General features: G+C 45.9%; 1 protein-coding gene across 3 annotated transcripts in view; it reads right to left on the bottom strand.

Moving 5' to 3' along the window:
* ITPR2 (inositol 1,4,5-trisphosphate receptor type 2) overlaps nt 1-17,180 on the bottom strand; it is a 133,312-nt gene extending 116,132 nt beyond the window's left edge. For all 3 annotated transcript variants that reach the window (XM_081957504.1, XM_081957505.1, XM_081957506.1), the window contains exon 1: nt 16,688-17,180. In XM_081957504.1, coding sequence (XP_081813630.1) covers nt 16,688-16,779 — 92 coding nt within the window. In that variant the 5' untranslated portion in view covers nt 16,780-17,180. The remainder of the gene's footprint in view (nt 1-16,687) is intronic.
* Between the last annotated feature and the right edge of the window lie 346 nt (nt 17,181-17,526).

Raw genomic sequence — 17,526 nt, 5'->3', positions numbered from 1 at the left:
CGTAAAACAGGAGAAAATGCACTAAACGACTGTCTTGCTTAGCAACAGAAATTGAGAGCTCAATTGTGGTCGTACGTCGAGAACTACCTATATGTCCATACTATATATATGAAGTTCTTGTTTTTTTTTAATGATTCTTGGAGGGGGGGAACCTAGATTAACCTAAGAAATAGCATTCAATGTTGCAAAATACAGCAATGTGCAAAAGTCTTTTAATAATATTTACTGAACAGTAATACAAAAATGCACAGGGTGCGAGAGAGGGGAGAAAAATACTTGTAAAGTTAATTCTCCATATGTCTTTTATTGTGCAAGCATTAACATTCTTCGTGCACAGACTCATACGTAACCCAGACAAGTATTTTATTACAGCCGATGTGGTGGAAATTAATAAGGATAATTATGTTTGATCCAAATCCAGCTTAGAAAACAGGAGACAGTGAGTTGTAGTCTTGCCTTAGCCGTGGCAGACAGCTGGGTGATTTTGAGCCAATCACCAGGAGCTGTGAGTTATAGTCCCACACTAGGCATGTAAGTCAGTTAGGTGACCCTGGGCCAATCACCAGGAGACTGGGAATTCCAGTCCCACTTTAGGCATGAAAACCAGCTGGGTGACTTTGGGCCAATCACCAGGAGCTGTGAGTTATAGCCCTGCCCTTGGCATATAAGTCAATTAGGTGACCTGGGGCCAATCACCAGGAGACTGGGAATTCCAGTCCCACTTTAGGCATGAAAACCAGCTGGGTGACTTTGGGCCAATCACCAGGAGCTGTGAGTTATAGCCCTGCCCTTGGCATGTAAGTCAGTTAGGTGACCCTGGGCCAATCACCAGGAGACTGGGAATTCCAGTCCCACTTTAGGCATGAAAACCAGCTGGGTGACTTTGGGCCAATCACCAGGAGCTGTGAGTTGTAGCCCTGCTCTTGGCATATAAATCAGTTAGGTGACCTTGGGCCAATCACTAGGAGAGTGGGAGTTCTAATCCTCACTTAGGCATGAAAGACACCTGTGTTGCTTTGGGACAATCACCAGGAGACTGGGAATTCTAGTCCAGTCTTAGGCATGACAGACAGCTGGGTGACTTTAGGCCAATTACCAGGAGCTGTGAGTTATAGTCCTGCCCTAGGCATGAAAGCCAGTTGAGTGACTTTGGGTGACCAACCAGAAAACTGTGTGAGTTCTACTCCCATCTTAGGGACGAATGGGTGGCCTTAGGCCATCAGTTACGGACAACAAGCCAACTGGCCAATTCCTGTCACCACCATTGATCCTGAAAACGACATTATGTTCTTCAAGAAAAGTGCTCTGACAGGAAATTAATTAGAAACTGGAATATGTAAATTAAAATCCCGATCTTCCTGCATCCTAAATAAAATGCCAAGACTTAAATATTGAAATTGCCCACAGAACAAAATGTAAGAACTGGGCCCAATCTTATCCCGGGAGACACATAAAAATTAGGATTAAGATCAAGGATCGTTAGGAAGGATCTGTTTTCCTTTTAAAATGCAAAATAGGTCAAGGTTCCTCTCGCGTGTATGTGCTAGTCGTTCCTGACTCTAGGGGGCGGTGCTCATCTCCGTTTCAAAGCCGAAGAGCCAGCGCTGTCCGAAGACGTCTCCGTGGTCATGTGGCTGGCATGACTCAATGCCGAAGGCGCACGGAACGCTGTTTCCTTCCCATCAAAGGTGGTTCCTATTTTTCTGCTTGCATTTTTTACCTGTTTTCGAACTGCTAGGTTGGCAGAAGCTGGGACGAGTCACGGGAGCTCACTCTGTTATGCGGTGCTAGGGATTTGAATCGCTGAACTGCCGCCTTTTCTGATCAACAAGCTCAGTGTCTTAGCCACTGAGCTACCGCATCCCTTATACAAGTATTTATAATGGTGCATTCTTAAGAACAGGATTGCATCCAATTTTAGTTGTTCAGTGGCTCTATCTACCAGTTGCATCTTAGAGGAGACACAGGTTTTTTTTTAATCACAGTGATACGGTCTTTCCTATCTACACACCCATCAAAACAGTGTGCATCTTCTGATTGTCCTCTTAGTAGGCACTGGGAAGTTGCTGTGGCCTGGGGTGTGCATATTTCTCCTCTCACCCCCGAGCCAGTTTTACAGGTTTTTCTCTACGCCAGTGTTTCTCAAACTTGGCGACTTTAAGTCCTGTGGACTTCAATTCCCAGAATTCCCCAGCCAGCTATGCTGGCTGGGGGATCCTGGGAGTTGAAGTCCACAGGACTTAAAGTCGCCAAGTTTGAGAAACACTGCTCTACGCTTTCAGCAAAACCCACAACCTGCTCACAACCAGCGTTTTTACAAGCCGCCCAGAAATATTTGGGCCCGCTACTACGCACCCAGAAACAGCTGAACGGGCAAACTAAACGTTGTTTAAATAAATCCATGCCATCAATCTTTCATTAAGGAAGAGACACAACACCAACTGACACTAATTGCTGTCTGTTATAACCCTGTTCAGAGAAATGCGTTTTTCTGCTCTTCCTTTCTTTCTTGGACTCATTTCCCAAACCAAAATTTAATGGGCGCATAAAAATTTAAGAACATTGCCAAAGAAAACTGCCATGCGATCAAAACTCCTCTGTGTTGTAAAGTTAACTCGAGTTTTAAATGATCGTAAAAAAGAAAGAGAAAGGTTTGGGTGTAGCCGGTCTAAGTGGGACCTTAGCCGGCGACCCATGAGAAGCTCGGAGGGGCTTCTCCCTGTAGTGGCACTGGGTGTGATGTGCTGAATTAGCAAATAGTGGTCAACCCGTGTTTGCCAATCTCCCGGGCCCATCCTAGTGAGGGCCTCTTTTGCAGATCTCAGCATTCTCTCCACCTGACCATTGGAGGCCGGATGGAATGGCGTGACCAGGGCATGTCTGATTCCCTCTGCTGCTAAGAAGGATAATCACCCTGTGTAATATATTCGCCATCCCTGGAAGTTTTAATAAACAGGTTGGACAGCTGTCCGACTAGGGTGGTTTAAATTATTCTCTTCCACATTACAGAGGGTTGAAAATGAAGAGGAGGTGCGATACTTTTCCAATTGTACAATTCTATTGTTCTGGGATTAAGCCCCCAAGTTCCAAGATGACACAAATGAGAGACATTCACAATCCCTTCCTTCCATTTGCGTTTGGCACCAAACTTGGGGGATTGTGTTTTATTAATAACATTACAGAATAGACGACGTGTATTACATAACAATTTAACCGCATTTGCTGGAGCAGAAGGAACTCATTTTAAGCCCACCGTTCTTGAAAACACAGGAGGATTAGCGGAGAACAATGAAGTATCCAACTTCCACCCTGGCCAGATTTACTGAGAAGTCTATTATAGTGTCTACAAGGTTTAGCCAGAGGTAGAAAAACATATATTTAAAGTTGCTGTTGAGAGCCAACAATTCTGGTCATTTACATCTCCTTTACAGAATTGCGAGCTCTCCGCTTTGTTTAAGCAACAATTAACTTTTGGCAGCTTCTAATAAACAGAACAAATGCTCCAGAGTTGCTTGGAGGACAAAGGAAGTCAGCTCTTAAAATATAGCCAAAAGTTTGAGGATGTTAGCTTCACAATCTCTACCACGACAAATTCAAATGTCAGGGTGAGGATAACAGAAACAAGCTGGGATGCTTGTCAAATCTTCGTTGCACCGTCGGGAAGAGAACGGAAAAATTCCAGAAGGTCGGAATAATACAAATTTCAATCCAAATTTTATGGTCAGTGATCAAAAGTCTGCCCAACAACTCAAACAATGAACAGATCATCAAACAGACTCCTGTCTCAGGGTTGGGCTAACAGCCATCCACAGTGACTTCTTTCTCAGCTGCTGTGCATTTTAAATATTTGTATTTTTAATGGAAATTTGGTGTTTTTTTTTTACATTATTATTTTAAGGTTGCTTACTGTTCAGAGACATTTGCTGAGATGGGTGTTCTGACTTAGGCTTCCCCAAAAAGCACGAAGCAGACCCTGGTCCCGGCAAACCCCTTTTATTAAGTGAATGTGAATTCCTCTCATTCACATTCAGCAGAGGCCTGGCAAACCGTCTTTCGTAGGAATATTTATGACTGCAGACTTATTCATCTTGGAAAGCTGCCATGTAGATATTTTCCAAATGTGGTGCTGTGCGAGGAAAGACTTGGCACAGAGTCTCGGAGATTCATGGACAGATCTTCACACTCCTGAAATGAATGAATGAATGAATGGTTTCCTGAAAAAGCCCCCTCCCCTTTCGCTTCTCTTTTATTTCCTATGGGAGGGGCCATTCACCATCCACCTGTGTCTTTACTCCCGAGTCGACCCTGATTTCTGAGCTGTTCTTTTCTTCTCACAGTTCTGTGCATGCGCATACTGGGAACAGGCTCCAGCTGTTCCTCTGCCTCGATGATGTCAGGCTCCGGAGGCAGCACGTAACTCCCAGATGGCCTTGGCTCCCTCTCTGCCTCCAACACAGAGCCCTCGTCCGAGCCTTCCCCAACTCCCAGGGTTGGTCCATGTTCCTCCCCAACCTTCTCACTGTCCGATTCTGCTTCCAGCTCCTCTGGCTGCTGGCGGCCCACAACAATGGGGGACTGATTGATCAATCAAAAGGGGAAATGTCTATAATGCAGAAGCTGTCTATCAAATTTAAGTATGCCAAAGTTTCCCCCACAATCACAACTGGACAATATTTTTATTTTTTAGATTTCTGAGGATTGACTGCCTTAAAGGATAATTATTTTCTCTTCTGTAGGACAATTGGTGTGATTGACATGTAGACACTGTACTAATTGAGAGTTATGAAGGGTCCAGCTCCGTTGAACATGGGAAGTTGAATTGATAAGAGCCTGCGTGTAGTAGGAGATGCATTTGACTTTGGAACGGAAGGTTTAAATAAATAACTCCATTCCAGGAACTTTGATGGTTAAAACTTTACGCCTAGCAACAATTTATGGCCTTGGCCCTTTGGCTACAGTCCGGTCTGTATACCTTTTAAATAAACAGAAATAAATAAAAGGGTGACACCCTTGTACATGAATATAATATCCCAGGTGGACGCAACCTTTTCTATCTTGCCAGCCAGGTGCTCCCTCAACTTTATTTTTGCACACAAGTTCAGAGATGCAAGAGATCATAAGCAGGTCTAAATATCAAGGCAAGGATGAAGGATCTTTTTAGGATCTAATATTGATCTTGAAAGCCAATTTGGTGCAGTGCTTAAGGTATAAGGCTAGAAACCAAAACACTGTGAGTTCTAGTCCCGCTTTAGCCATGAAAACCGGCTGGGTGACTTTGGGCCAATCATCAGGAGACTGGGAGTTCTAGTTCCGCCTTCAGACTGAAAGCCAGTTGGGTGACTTTGGGCCAATCACCAGGAGACTGGGAGTTCTAGTTCCGCCTTCAGACTGAAAGCCAGCTGGGTGACTTTGGGCCAATCATCAGGAGACTGGGAGTTTTAGTTCCACCTTCAGAATGAAAGCCAGCTGGGTGACTTTGGGTCCATTACCAGGAGACTGGGAGTTCTAGTTCTTCCTTCAGCATGAAAGCCAGCTAGGTGACTTTGGGCCAATCACCAGAAGACTGGGAGTTCTAGTCCTGGCTTCGGTACGAGAACCAGCTGGATAACTTTGGGCCAATCACCAGGAGATTGGGAGTTCTAGTCTCACCTTAGGCATGAAAGCCAGCTGGGTTACTTTGGGCCAATCACTCTCTCTCTCAACCCAACATGCCTTACAGAATTGTTGTTATGGGGAAAATAGGAGGAGGAAGGAATATTAGGTATATTCACCACCATGAACTCCTTACAAAAACCATAACCAATATGTGAGTTGGGCGCCTATATGAATTTATTTAGTAAATAAATAATAAAAATAAATAAATAGATTGTGGGACTGCTCTAGACATAATATATCTTGGCTGAGCATGTTCTTTCTAACCAAGGGCTAACTGGACAGATTCCCAAATATCTGTGGCTGCCACATTAATCATTTTCATATTTTCAGTCTGTAAGCACCTACGCAACAATACTAAGTGTGTTAGTTCCAGTCCATAGAAAGGTGTCGTATTTAATTGTGTGCCATTTGGAAATTGTGTCAATTTGTTTGGTTAGGGATTTCTTGAAACCTGTCATTTGACCCAAGGTGCCTTCGATGTTTGCCTACAACAGTTTAAACACGGACAAACCAGAAAATAAGCTTTAAGTTACATTTTGAAGCAAGTTACTGGTAACATCAGGTAGCACTTATTGTGAACTCAGTGACTCTTTCTCCAAAGTGTGTTTATTCACAGCTGTCCGAATTGTCATTAGCCCCAAAGAACCACTCCCACTGCACAATGAACTGTTAAATTAGGCAACCAGATTTTGGGATTATTATAGCGTAGGGACTCAAGCCACGTGGTTTATATATGATTTGGTGTCATGCAAGCCCTCAAAATTGCATCAGATGGGGGGGGGGAACCCCACCTCATGTCAGTAACAAGCCCAACCTTCATTCAATCACAATGGGGACTTTTTAAATTGGGTTTGGTTTATTAACCATGATCTGTGTTAAAGAGAAACTCTATTCTTTAGACTTTGAAAGGGAGTCCCAAACCTTGGATAAAAGGTAGCATGCAAGAAAATGAATGCAGAGAGAGAGGGGGGGGGGGGGGGGAGGGAGGGAGGGAGGGAGGAAGAGAGGGAGAGATGACAGATAGAGAGATGATAGAAAGAGATAGGTAGGTAGGTAGGTAGGTAGGTAGGTAGGTAGGTAGGTAGGTAGGTAGATGGTAGATAGATAGAGAGATAGTAGATAGATGATAAAGATAGATGATAGAGACATAGGCATATAGACAGATGATGGATGGAGTGAGATATGAGAGAGAGATGATAGAGAAATAGAAAAAAAGAGAAGTGATAGAGAGAAATGATAGAAAAATAGAGAGATGATAGAGACAGAGAGACAGATAGATGATGGATGCATGCATGCATGGACGGATGGATGGACAGACAGACAAGATAAGTAGATTAGATGATAAATAAAAGATGAAAGAGAGATGAGAGAGAATGGTAAATTAGATAGATAGATAAATGATAGATATATGATAAATAGACGAATGATAGATAGATAGATGATAGATAGATAGATAGATAGATAGATAGATAGATAGATAGATAGATAGATAGATAGATAGATGGAGAGAAATATGAGAGAGATGATAGAGATGAGAGAAATTAAAGAGAGAGAGAAGTGATAGAGACAAATGATAGAGAGAGATGATAGAGATAGATAGACAGATGATGGATGGATGGATGGATGGATGGATGGATGGATGGATGGATGGAGAGAGAGAGAAAGAATAGACAGGTGCCTCTCTTTCTCTCTCTCTCTCTGGCTCCCTCTCTCTCTCTTTGTTTCTCTCTGGCTTTCTCTCTTTGTCTCTCTCTCTCTCTCTGTCTGTCTCTCTGTGTCTGTCTCTCTTTCTCTCTCTCTCTCTCTTTGTTTCTCTCTGTCTCTCTCTCTGTCTCTCTTTCTCTCTCTCTCTGTCTCCCTCTTTGTCTCTCTCTCTCTCTCTTTCAACTGTCAGCCTGCCAAAACGAAAGCAGGCAAAACAGCGTCTCAAATTTTATCTCCGTGCCAAGAAAAACTTCACCTTTTTTATACTGCCTTTCTATATCTCGGACCTCCGTGAGCGGCTGAGGACGGACGGCTGCAGGGAGCTGACAAACCTGAAAGTTCACCTTTTAAACCATCGACCCCGCTTCCCAATCAGAGACGGCATTTCTGCCTCGAGCAGAAACGACAAATACTTCTTTTAAGTGACGTGGAAAGTTAAACGGACACGACAATCATTTATCTGAAATGCTACAGGGCAGTCATGGCTAACCTTTTTGTCCTCGCGCACCGAAATTGCACCCGTGCATGCGACAGCACATGTGTGCATGCCCACACCCATAATGCAATGCGCCCCGCCAGCATGTGCGCACGACACCCCTCCCCGCATTCCCCGACCCCCGTCCATTGGGCTATAAGACCTCCAAGGTCCCTGCCAGCTTTATGATTCTATGTTCTAAGAGGAGGTAATTTAAGATGCTCTAAGAGAGGGGTGTCAAACGCAAGGCCCGGGGGCCAGATCCGGCCCATGGGCCACCCTGGAAACAGTGACGGGCCGGCCCACAGGGCCTCTGCCAGGAAAACCAAAGCTGGGCAGGGCTCCATTTTCACCGGCAGAAGGTTGCAGGAGACCATCACAGCCGAAAACAGGAGCCAATTTTCACTGGCAGAGTGCCCCCCCCAACAAAAGTGACGTCAAGCTGGCCACGCCCATCCTGGGCACACCCACCCCAGGCCCCAAGGTCAAACACAACCCTGATGGGGCTCTGAATTAAATTGTCTTTGACACCCTTGCTCTAAGATCTTCTAAGACAGTGAGGGTGAACCTTTTTTTGCTCGCGTGCTATAAGCAGGGGGAGCGCAGGGAGGGGGGTCGTGAGTGGGCATGCCGCACCCATAATGCAATAAGTGACACACACACACCCTAGTGTGCATGCATGCATGACCAGTGCTCCCCCCCCCCATTTTTGGCATGCTTTTTTCTCCCTCCAGAGGCTCCAGGGGCTTTATAAGAGTCTGGGGAAGATGAAAACAGCCCCCCCCGCTCCCCCCTCCGAGGCCCTCCGGAGGCTTCAGGAGCTTCTCTGAAGTCTCCGGAATGCAAAAAAACAGCCCTACAGGCAAGCCGGAAGGTCAGGAGGGTCTCTGGGGGGGGGTGCATAGAGGCTGTTTTCCCCCTCCCCGGGCTTCTATAAAGCCTCTGGAGCCCTGGGGAGGGCGAAAAACGGCCTCAAAAGAAGGGCGAAGTCAGCTGGCCAGCGCGCATATGCCTTGCATACTGTGACAAATAGCTCCGTGTGCCATACATTTGCCACCCTGGTTCTAAGATGTTCTGACAGAGCATGCTAGTCAAGAAAGAGATAATTTAAAATAATAATGCTAGTAACTCACTCCCATGGAGGTTTTTGACAATGCCTTCCTCTCTCTCACACACACACACACGCGCACACACAGACCAATTATGGCATGGGTCAAGAAGGCAGAGCAGCCCTGCCCGGAAGACACGGCTCAACTTACAGTGAGAAGGTGCCAAAATGTCACTAAAGAAAACATTGGCTTCCTCTCTCTTATATAACACACCAGGAGGAAGTCGGAATATTCTGCCAGCGCCGTCGCGGATCCGCTTGTCATTGAGTCTGAAGGCTGCAGGAGAAAGCTTCGAGGTCCACCCCAAGCTAACGTTAACCCTTTGACCTACACCGTAAGCCACCTTCTCCAGAAGATTGCCCTCCAAAGAGGGTCGGGAAAATGGTGTTGTATTAGATGGTTTTCAATGGTTCTTTTGTAAGCTATAGGTTGTCGTCGACTTATGACCACAATGGAGACCGGAAATGTATGCCGCTAAGCGACACGTTGCTTAAGTGAGTTTTGCACCATTTTACAGCCCTTTCTTATCGTTGCAGTAGTTAAGTTAGGAACCGCGGTCGTTAAGTGAATCTGGCTTTCCCCATTGACTTTGCTTGTCAGGAGGTCACCAAAGGGGATCACGGGACCCTGGGAGGCCACGACCGTCATAAATACGAGCTGGTTGCCAAGCATCCAAATTTTGATCGTATGACCCAAGGCTCATAAGTGTGAAAAACCGTCGTAAGTCCCATTTTTCAGTGCCGTTGTAACTTTCGTCACTAAATGAGCCGTTGTAAGTTGAGGATTACCTGCACTTACTCGGAGCACCTTTTGGTAAGGAAGAATAACAAAATATTTCCTTTATTAAAAACAAAAATCAAAGGAACGGAGTTTTTTCGTACCGATTCTGGAACGTTACTCCTGGAATCCAACTTTGGAGAATTTCTTCTGCAGAAGTTGCATTCAGCCAGTTCAGACCGGTTTGCCCAAACTGGTAGCGGAAATCGTGGGTGGCCCCATCCGCCCATCCTGGCTCTATGGCATCCCATTTAGGCCCCTTTTTTTAGCCAAAAGTGCATGCGCGGAGGTCACATTTGTGAACCGGTAGGGAAGTAGGGACACAGGGGCTCAGGGGCTAAGACGCTGAGCTTGTCGATCAGAAAGGTTGACAGTTTGGCAGTTCGAATCCCTAGCGCCGCGTAACAGAGTGAGCTCCTGTGACTTGTCCCAGCTTCTGCCAACCTAGCAGTTCGAAAGCAGGTTAAAAATGCAAGTAGAAAAATAGGGACCACCTTTGGTGGGAAGGGAACAGCGTTCTGTGGACCTTCGGCGTTGAGTCATGCCGGCCACATGACCACGGAGACGTCTTCGGACAGCGCTGGCTCTTCAGCTTTGAAATGAAGATGAGCACCGCCCCCTAGAGTCAGGAACGACTAGCACATACGTGCGAGGGGAACCTTTACCTTTACCTTTTACGGAAGTTAAGTGAATAGCACTCCTGGTCTTATTTTTTTTTTACTTTTCAGTTTGTATCTATGGGATCGGCTGAAGATTTTTCAGAGCTTGTGTTATCCACTAAAATCAAGGACAGGAAAGGAAGCCTTTTGATGGCGCCAATCTTGGAATTTCACATTGTTCCCCTGTTGCAAAGCTTTTTCTCCTGGGCGGTGCTGTTTTGTGTCAGAATAAATCAACCCAACGGCTCGTGATTCAAATAATCCGTGAGCCACTTCCACTAAGTAGCAGCTGATGAGAACATCTGTTTGCTTTGGACTGGAGGATAAAATCTTAAGAACTTTTGGAAAAGTTTTCCACGGAGTCTAGGAAAAACCCTGCGATGGTGCCAGATTCATCAAAGTTTGCAAACACAGTTTCCCCTGATGTTTTTCCTCCAGTAAACTACAGCCCTTGTTTTCGATAAGATGCAATACACAGATTGTCCTCGGTTTACGACCTCAAGGGACCCCTTGCTAAGCGAGACAGCTACTCAGTGAGTTTTGCCTTGTTTTACTTCCTTTTCAGGCCACTGTTGTTAAGTGAATCGTTGCACCGGTGAAGTCAGCAACATGGTTGTTAAGTGAATCCAGCTTTCCCCATTGACTTCGCTCGCCAGAAGGTTGCAAATGGGACTCATATTGACCCCGGGGAGAATGCAACAGGCATGAACACATGCCAGTTTCCAAGCCTCTGGATTTTGATCACATGACCAGGGCAGAAGTGGTATTCAGCCAGTTCGAACCGGTGCTGTCGAACCGGTAGCGGAAACCAACAAATACCACCTCTGGCTGGCCATGCCCTCCCACCCCCGCCATTCCCAGTCCTATATTCCCTTGTTTTCTAGCTCAGCTGATTCGCGCAGCAGAGCAGATTCCCGCACCGCAGCTGAGCTAAACAACAGCTCAGCTCACCAGCGCTAACACTGAGGGTGGTCTTTGAGTGCTGCCCCCCCCAATGCACGCGAAGCACTTTCTCATAGAACCGGTAGGAAAGGATTTGGAATTGCACCACTGGGCCAGGGAGATACTGCAATGGTCCTAATAGAGGTGGCTTGCTACCAGTTCAGACCAGTTTGGCCGAGTAGGTAGTAACTCGGCCTGCCACGTCCCCAAATCAATTCTCTCGGCGGTGCTGCAGGGGACGCCATCTTGTTTTTTGCTTCTGCTCATGCGCTAAACTATTTGTTTTAGAACTGCACATGTGCGTGCAGCTCGCATCAAGTGCACACAGATGTCCTAAGTGTGTCCCGGAGTCGAACCGCCAATAGCAGCAGCCGTGTGAAAAATGCACGCTTTTTCCAGCGCTGTTGTAACTAGGATCTCTAACACATAAAACCCTATCCTTATTTTCGTCATTGTGGTATTCATTAATCACCCCCGTTTCATTCATACATTGTTTGCAAATTCCTTCTTTTTAAAATGGGATAGGAAATCTTCCAAAAAAAAAATATGTTCTAAAGGAGATCCTTTGAAGCTGTGACCATCTGCAAAGTGAAGCTGTCACTAATTGGATTTACGAAGGGTCTGTCTTCTCTTTACAGGCCGTTAAAATCAGGTTTGGCGTGTAGTTTAACACGCTTAGCCCAGCAGCGTTTAATCAGATAATGATTGTAAAAATAAGGGTAAAATTATCTCCCCTAAAATTGTCATCGATTTTCAGTCACGTCTGTTGAAACCAGAGTTTGCAGGTTGAACAGCTTTCAGAAGTTGTTATCTACCCCGTGCAATTACGTCGGAATTTTGTCGCTATTCCTGCTTTCAGAATAATTATATTTTATGGCAAAAGACTGCGGCCATTGCGACATTGGGCCACCGAAGGCAGAATTTCAAATAAAGGAATCGGGTAAACAACTTGCAGTTAAATTTGGAGGCGATCCAGCCCTCTCTGGGGCACATGAACCATTGCCACCGCTTAGCTCCATCGTGCATCCCCGAATATCTCTGATTTGGGGGGGTTTCTGCCATGCATGTGCAGGGGGCGGGGCACATCTGGAAGGGACGTTCCCATGCATGAGGGGCGGGGATAGCGCGTGGATGTGGGGGGGGGGCTGGGGGGGAGTGCGGGGGGGGGAGTTCCCACCGGCCCATTTTTGGTCCCAGGTGGTTGAGTGTGCATGCGTGAGGGGGGTTCTGCCATGCATGTGCAGGGGGAGGGGCATGCATTCTAGGTATGGGCATGCACATATGTGTTGTCATACGCGACAAGCAAAAGTTTAGCCATCACTGGTATAGATAGTCCTCGACTTACAACCGATCATTTCGTGGCCATTCGGAGTTACAGAGGCACAGACAAAAGAGACCTATGACCATTTTTCACACTTACGACCGTTGCAGCATCCCCGTGGTCACGGGATCAAATTTCGGATGCGTGGTGACTGACTCATACTTATGACGGTTGCAGTGTCTCGGGGTTACATCATTCCCCCTTGTGTGACCTTCTGACAAGCAATGGGGAAGCCAGATTCACTTAACAACCTGGTGACTCAGTTCCCAACTGCAGCAACTAGCTTAACAACCGTGGCGAGACAGGTTGCAAAATTCACGTAACCAATGTTTCGCTTAGCAGCGGGAATTTTTCGGCTCCATTGGGATTGTAAATCTATCTGTAATCAACCATGTTCAACCACTGGGATCGTTTCCAAGTCAAAATGCAATTTTTTAAAGAGGCGCTTCAAAGCGGCCCGAAACAATGCTATCTACAAAGTTTATTTTTGTCAAGTGTTTATGAGATTGTCGTTATACATCGCAACAACGGAATTCCAGCGGTCCAGTCAAGTGTTTCCTGACTTAGCCTACGAAGAATAGTTCCAACTTTCCAAGTTTGGGAGACACCAAACTAGATTTAGCAATTGTTGTCCGTTGTGCAATATAAATGGACGTCACCTTCACACTTCCTACTAAGACATGATCTTCTTTTAACGACCCCATAATCCCTTGCAGGGTGGAGTCTGGGCAACTGAATGGAGCTAGCCGAGTGTTTACTGGCCAGATGCCTTTCCTGTCGCCAATGCGGAGTTTTGTTCAGCAGATATATTCTCATTCTGCCCAGAGAGAGAAATATCTGCCTCCACCTAGGATCGAACTCACAGCCTCCTGATTGATAATTAATAATTTAATTTAATTTAATTTAATTTAATTTAATTATTTAATTTAATTATTTAATTTAATTATTTTATTTAATTATTTAATTTAAATCTAATCTAATCTAAAACTAATCTAATCTAATAATTTTTCAAAGTTTCCAAGTTTGAGAAACACCAGTCTAGATTTACCCATTTTTGTCCATTGTGTGCTAAATGTTGTGTGCAGTTCACACTTTCTGCTACAACACATTGGGCTTTGTTTAATCTTGGCTTAGCGGGATGTACAAACTCCAGGTTCAGTAGGAAGTCAATCATTGCTTCCAGGTTGTGCAAATCTAGCCACTTTCCATTCATTTAACAACCGATGCAAAACAAACCATAAACTGAACACAAAGCCGATAACAGAGCAAGATAACCCCCGAAAGTCACACCCACAAACTCAGAAAGGTTCCCTTTATTGTCACGGCCTGCAAACATTTCGCAAAGTGGGTCTAGAGCTGGGGAAGAAAATTCAAATGTTGTTTTTCCCACGGTTTCCCAGCTAGAGAGAAAGGCAGCCTCCGAGAAGAAAGTCTTTGGTAGAAACTTTCTCTCTGATAATCTTGTTTACTTTGAGCCGGGACTGATTTGCAAGGGGGAAATCACCTTGCAGCTTTAAAGGAAACCTTTGATACTTCGGCTACTGCATTGTGTAAACGATCCTGCAACACACCATATGCATGGATTGGAATAGGAATAGGAATAAGAATAGATTAGAATTGGAATTGGAATGGAAAGGACTGGAATAGAATAGAATAGAATAGAATAGGACAGAATTGAATAATAATTAGAATAGAATAATAATAGAATTAATAATAGAATAATATAGAATAGAACAGAACAGAACGGAATAGATTAGAATAGGAATAGGAATACAATAATAATTAGAATAGAATAATAATGAATAGAATAGAATAAAATAGAATAGAATATAACAGAACAATAATTGGAATAGAATAATAATGAATAGAATAATAATGAATAGAATAAAATAGAATATAGAACAATAATTAGAATAGAATAATGAATAGAATAAAATAGAATATAACAGAACAATAATTAGAATAGAATAATAATGAATAAAAGAGAAGAGAAAAGCAGGAAGGGATCAGCTTCTGGCACAATTTCCAGTGAATGTTGTTATTGTTGTTATTGTTGTTGTTATTGTTGTTGTTATTGTTGTTGTTGTTGTTGTTGTTATTATTATTATTATTATTATTATTATTATTATTATTATTATTATTATTATTATTATTATTATTATTATTATTATTATTATTATTATTATTATTATTATTATTATTATTATTATTATTATTATTATTATTATTTTAACCCCCCTGCCCGAGCAGGATTTCTCAAAGCCAAAGTTGATCTGGAATGGTAGAGGGTTCCCTGCCTAAACAGAGGGTTGGACTAGAAGACCTCCAAGGTCCCTTCCAACTCTTTAAATAGCCCTGTGGATCCCTCCAAGACTGGTTTAAAAGCTGGCAGAGAAGAAAAAGGATGTATTTCGGGAGAGGCTCTCTGTTTAAGAGAACTTGCTTCAAGGCAGGGAAAAACTGACGTTTGTCCCCACGTACAAGTTACAATAATTATCACTTAGTTACTTAGAGGGGGAGGGAAATCCATCCTGTTCAGGAGGCCTCGACTTATGACCACCATTGAGCTGAACATTGGAAGTCTTTGAGTCCAACTGCCTGCCAAGTTCATAAAAACATAGGGCTGGAAGGGACCCTGGAGGTCTTCTAGTCAAGCCCCCTGCTCAAGCAGGAGACCCTAGGTACCATTTCAGACAAATGGCTATCCAGTCTCTTCTTGAAAACCTCCAGTGAAGAACCCACAATTTCTGGCAGCAAGGAGTTCCACTGGTTAATTATTCTAACTGCCAGGAAGTTTCTCCTTATTTCTAGGTTGATGAGTTTGCATCCATTGATTGTCCGTTGTCAGGCCTTCAGCTGCTTTGGAAAATAGATTGATCCCCACCTCTCTGTGGCAGCCCTTCAAGCTGAGAGGACATCAGGGTCCCCCAAATTTTCCTCCTCCTTCCTGCAAACCCCACTCCCTTCTAGCACTGATGATGTTACTTAGCCGGCTAATGAAACGTCTGCCAGAAAACAAGCAAGCTCAGAGAGCACCAAGGACCCCACAGTCCTCTACTTCCTCTTCCTCCTCCTCCTCCTCCACCCCCTGCAAACCCCACTCCCTTCTAGCACTGATGATGTTACTTAGCTGGCTAAAGAAACGTCTGCAAGAAAACCACACTGAGCTCAAGAAATCTGGAAATCCTGAGTTCTAGGCTGGATCTCCCTTGAAGGACCTGCTACCCCGTTGCTTCTTGTGCTGCCCTCCTCCTCCGTCTAAGCCCCCCTCCCCCCCAACAGGTACCCACCGAGAAGGCCTCATAGTCAAGAGAGGTGCGGCCTCTCCCACCTGGGCTAGGTGGGGACCAGAGCCAAAACCACCTGCGGAAGTTCCTGCCTCGCCAAGCCACCTCCGGCAAAAAGTCAAGCACAACCTTTGCCAGAGATTCCCATGACAAAGTCACCTTAATTCGACACCCGGAACCGTCTGGGCTCCTCGGGACGGGGGTGGGGAGGGCAGGAAGCCTGCTGAGCCCAATATTGGGGCTCTGATCTGGGCACCCCAACTTCCCCCCCCCCCAGACACACACACGTGGAGGAAGGGAGACGCTGTCAAGCCGGCGCTGCTAGAGTTGCAGAGGATGGTGGCTCTTCCTTGAGAGCCCCCTAAGAGAAGAACCGCATCACAAAGGGACCTTTAGAGGTCTTCTAGTCCAACCACCTTCTCAATCAGGAGACCCCTCTATCCCCTTTTGAACCAATCAATGCTTGTCTAATCTCCTGTTATAAAAAGCTGGGGAAGCATCCATGGTTTTCTAGTGGCAAGTTGTTCCATGGGCAAATTGTCCAGCGGAGCAGCTGGAAAGGAGAGGAGGGGGAAGGAGGGGTCTTGCTACCTTTCCTTCCCGCTAAGCCTTGCTTAGAGACCTGCTGTTTGGACAGCTGGGGACACTTTTCTCCCCCACCCCCACCCCACTTGGGCTGCTCTGCTCTTCCTCTTCGCAGAGAACCGAAAGCGAGAGCAGGATCGCCCCCCCCCCGCTCCCCTCCCCAAGCCGCTTACCCCAAGGTGCTGATGAAGCCGTTGACCGAGCCCTCGGCGTAAAGCGAGACCACATCCCCGATGTAGAGAAAGCTGGACATTTTGTCAGACATGCTGTTGGCTCATTTTTGGAGCTGCCTTCCTCCTCCTCCTCCTCCTCCTCCTCTTCTTCTTCCTCTCCTCCTCCTGCCCCCAGGTGAGACAGGACAGGTGAGGAGCCCCCCCAGGAGGAGCCAAGAGATGCGCCAGCTGGGCTCAAAATCCCACGTCTGCTTTGCCAATCCTATTCCAGGCTCCCGTTAATCCGAAGCCCCTCCGGTTCCCCTTCTCTGCATCCCCTCGGACGCTTCTTTTGCGATCCTCTCCGCGGCTTTAAACTCGGTTGAGGGACTCTTAGCGTGGGAGGGGGTCGTCTCTCTCTCTCTCTCTCTCTCTCTCTCCAGCCCCGTCGGGCTCCGGGCTTCCTTCCCTCCCTCCGCTTCTTCCGCAGGCAAACTGAAAGTCTTGCGAGCAAGGACTTTCCCCATTGAAGCTGCCCGAGGGAGGGGCTCTCTTGCCCTTCCCCCCTCTGCCCGCCCCGACCAATCGCAGGCGTCGGAAGGGAAGTGGGGGCGGCCCCACCAGAGATCGAGGAAGAAGGGAGGATGCGGGCGGGGAGGGGGGCGACCGGAGGGGAGGGGAGCTGAGCTCCTGCGGGGCGGGAGGAGAGGGGAGGGGAGGCTGTTTTTCTGGACTTGCCTTCCAAGTTTCTGCACAAACACACACGCACATGCACACGCACATGCACACACATATACACAGTCTCTCTCTCTCTGTGTGTGTCTTTGCATTGGCCAACCCATAATTCTCTATACCTTAAT

Source organism: Natrix helvetica (assembly GCF_964273705.1).
Source record: "Natrix helvetica genome assembly, chromosome: 6".
In the NCBI taxonomy this organism is placed as follows: domain Eukaryota; kingdom Metazoa; phylum Chordata; class Lepidosauria; order Squamata; family Natricidae; genus Natrix; species Natrix helvetica.
Note: the sequence above shows the minus strand (reverse complement) of the source record. Positions and strands in the feature narration are given on the sequence as shown.